The sequence below is a fragment of the Ovis canadensis genome, chromosome X (assembly GCF_042477335.2).
Source record: "Ovis canadensis isolate MfBH-ARS-UI-01 breed Bighorn chromosome X, ARS-UI_OviCan_v2, whole genome shotgun sequence".
Classification (NCBI taxonomy): Eukaryota; Metazoa; Chordata; class Mammalia; order Artiodactyla; family Bovidae; genus Ovis; species Ovis canadensis.
In genome coordinates, this window is record NC_091727.1 from 138588383 (window position 1) to 138590060 (window position 1678).

General features: G+C 47.9%; 1 protein-coding gene across 1 annotated transcript; it reads left to right on the top strand.

Moving 5' to 3' along the window:
* The first annotated feature begins 283 nt into the window (after nt 1–283).
* Nucleotides 284–1063, top strand: LOC138930888 (E3 ubiquitin-protein ligase SIAH1-like). The gene has a single exon (XM_070291276.1). It carries the CDS (start codon nt 284–286, stop codon nt 1061–1063), a length of 780 nt encoding a protein of 259 aa, XP_070147377.1.
* The last annotated feature ends 615 nt before the right edge of the window (nt 1064–1678 follow it).

Genomic DNA, 1678 nt, shown 5'->3' on the forward strand with positions numbered 1-1678 from the left:
GGTATTTGGCGCCAGCGCGCGCGAGTTTGGGAGCATGCGCAAGCTGGAGAACGCGTCGAACGCCGGCGTCGGGCTGTCGGGAGCACGACGACCGTTGGTGGGCGCCCTCTGACCGTTGGTGGGCGCCCTCTCTAACGTCAGCGGCGAGCTGCTGTCCCGTCGGTCCCGACACGAGGCAGAGGCAGTGGCGGTGGCGTGGCCCTCGCTGGTGGGCCTTGGCGGCGGCGACAACGGAGCGTGTGTGAACCAGAACTGAGGTCGAGGTGCGCTCTCCCCCACAGAAATGACTGACAACACTGTGTCCAACAGTGACTTGGCGAGTCTCTTTGAGTGTCCGGTGTGCTTTAACCATGTCTTGCCTCCAATTACACAGTGCCAGAGCGGCCACCTCGTTTGTAGTGAATGTCGCTCGAGGCTCACCCACTGTCCAACTTGCCGGGGCCCGCTGACAGCCGTTCGCAACTTGGCCATGGAGAGAGTGGCCGATTTAGTACTCTTCCCGTGTAGATACGCCTCTTCTGGATGCGGAGCAACCATGCCCCCCACAGAAAAAGTAGACCACGAAGAACACTGCGAGTTTAGGCCCTGTCGTTGCCCTTGCCCTGGCGCTTCCTGTGGGTGGCAAGGCGCCATGGATGCCGTTGTACCACATGTGATGCAGCACTATAACAACTCCGTTATAACCCTAGAGGGAGAAGTTGTCGTTTTCCTTGCAGTCAACGTTAATCTGGCTGGTACCCTTGACTGGGTGATGGTGCAGTCCTGTTTTGGGTCTCAGTTCTTACTAATTTTGGAGAAACTGGAAATCCATGCCGGTTACCGGAAATTCTTTGCCGCTGTCCAGCTGATAGGAACACGCGAGCAAGCTGAACATTTTACTTATCGACTTGAGCTAAATGGTACCAGGCGGCGATTGATGTGGGAAGCCACGCCTCTATCTATTCATGAGCGAATTGAAACAGCGTTTCTGAACTGTGACTGCCTAGTCTTCCACCCCAGAGTTGCGGAACTTTTCGCAGAAAATGGCGATTTAAGCATCAATGTAACTATTTCCATGACTTGAAATGGTGATCATTTTCTGATGAGTGTTTAAAACCAATACATTCAGTTTCACAGAGAATGAGGCACCTGTCTTCCTACCAACCAGAAACTTTGGGTAGGTTGAAGCTAGAGACATTAAGCTACAGAAGATGAAAGGGTGTTAAATACAGGAAATAGTTGCATGTAATAACACTAATAGATTTAAAATAAGCCAACAGTAAACCACTAGAAAATATAGGTATATTTATACCCGAGATGGGCATCTTTGGAATTAAAATAGGAACCTTTGAAAACTAATTCTGAATTTTTGTTTATGGTAGATTGAATGTACTGTTGAAAAATACTGGGTTCTTTTTTGTGTGCCTGATCTGGGGTGTGTGTGTGTGTGTGTGTGTGTGTGTGTGCACGCACACGCACATGCTTGGATTTCTTCTATAACTGACAAGCCATATTGAGTGGTCTTAGACCACTGCATTTCCCCTCTGTGAGTCAATACATAGTGCTCTTGTGTGTGTATTTTTGAGTGTGTGTTTATGCATTTGCTAATTTTTAATTCTAGTTTTTAATTAAATAAATTTGACTTTCTTTTCTGTAAAAGAAACTAAAATGACTCTTATTTATTTGATGTCACTACAAA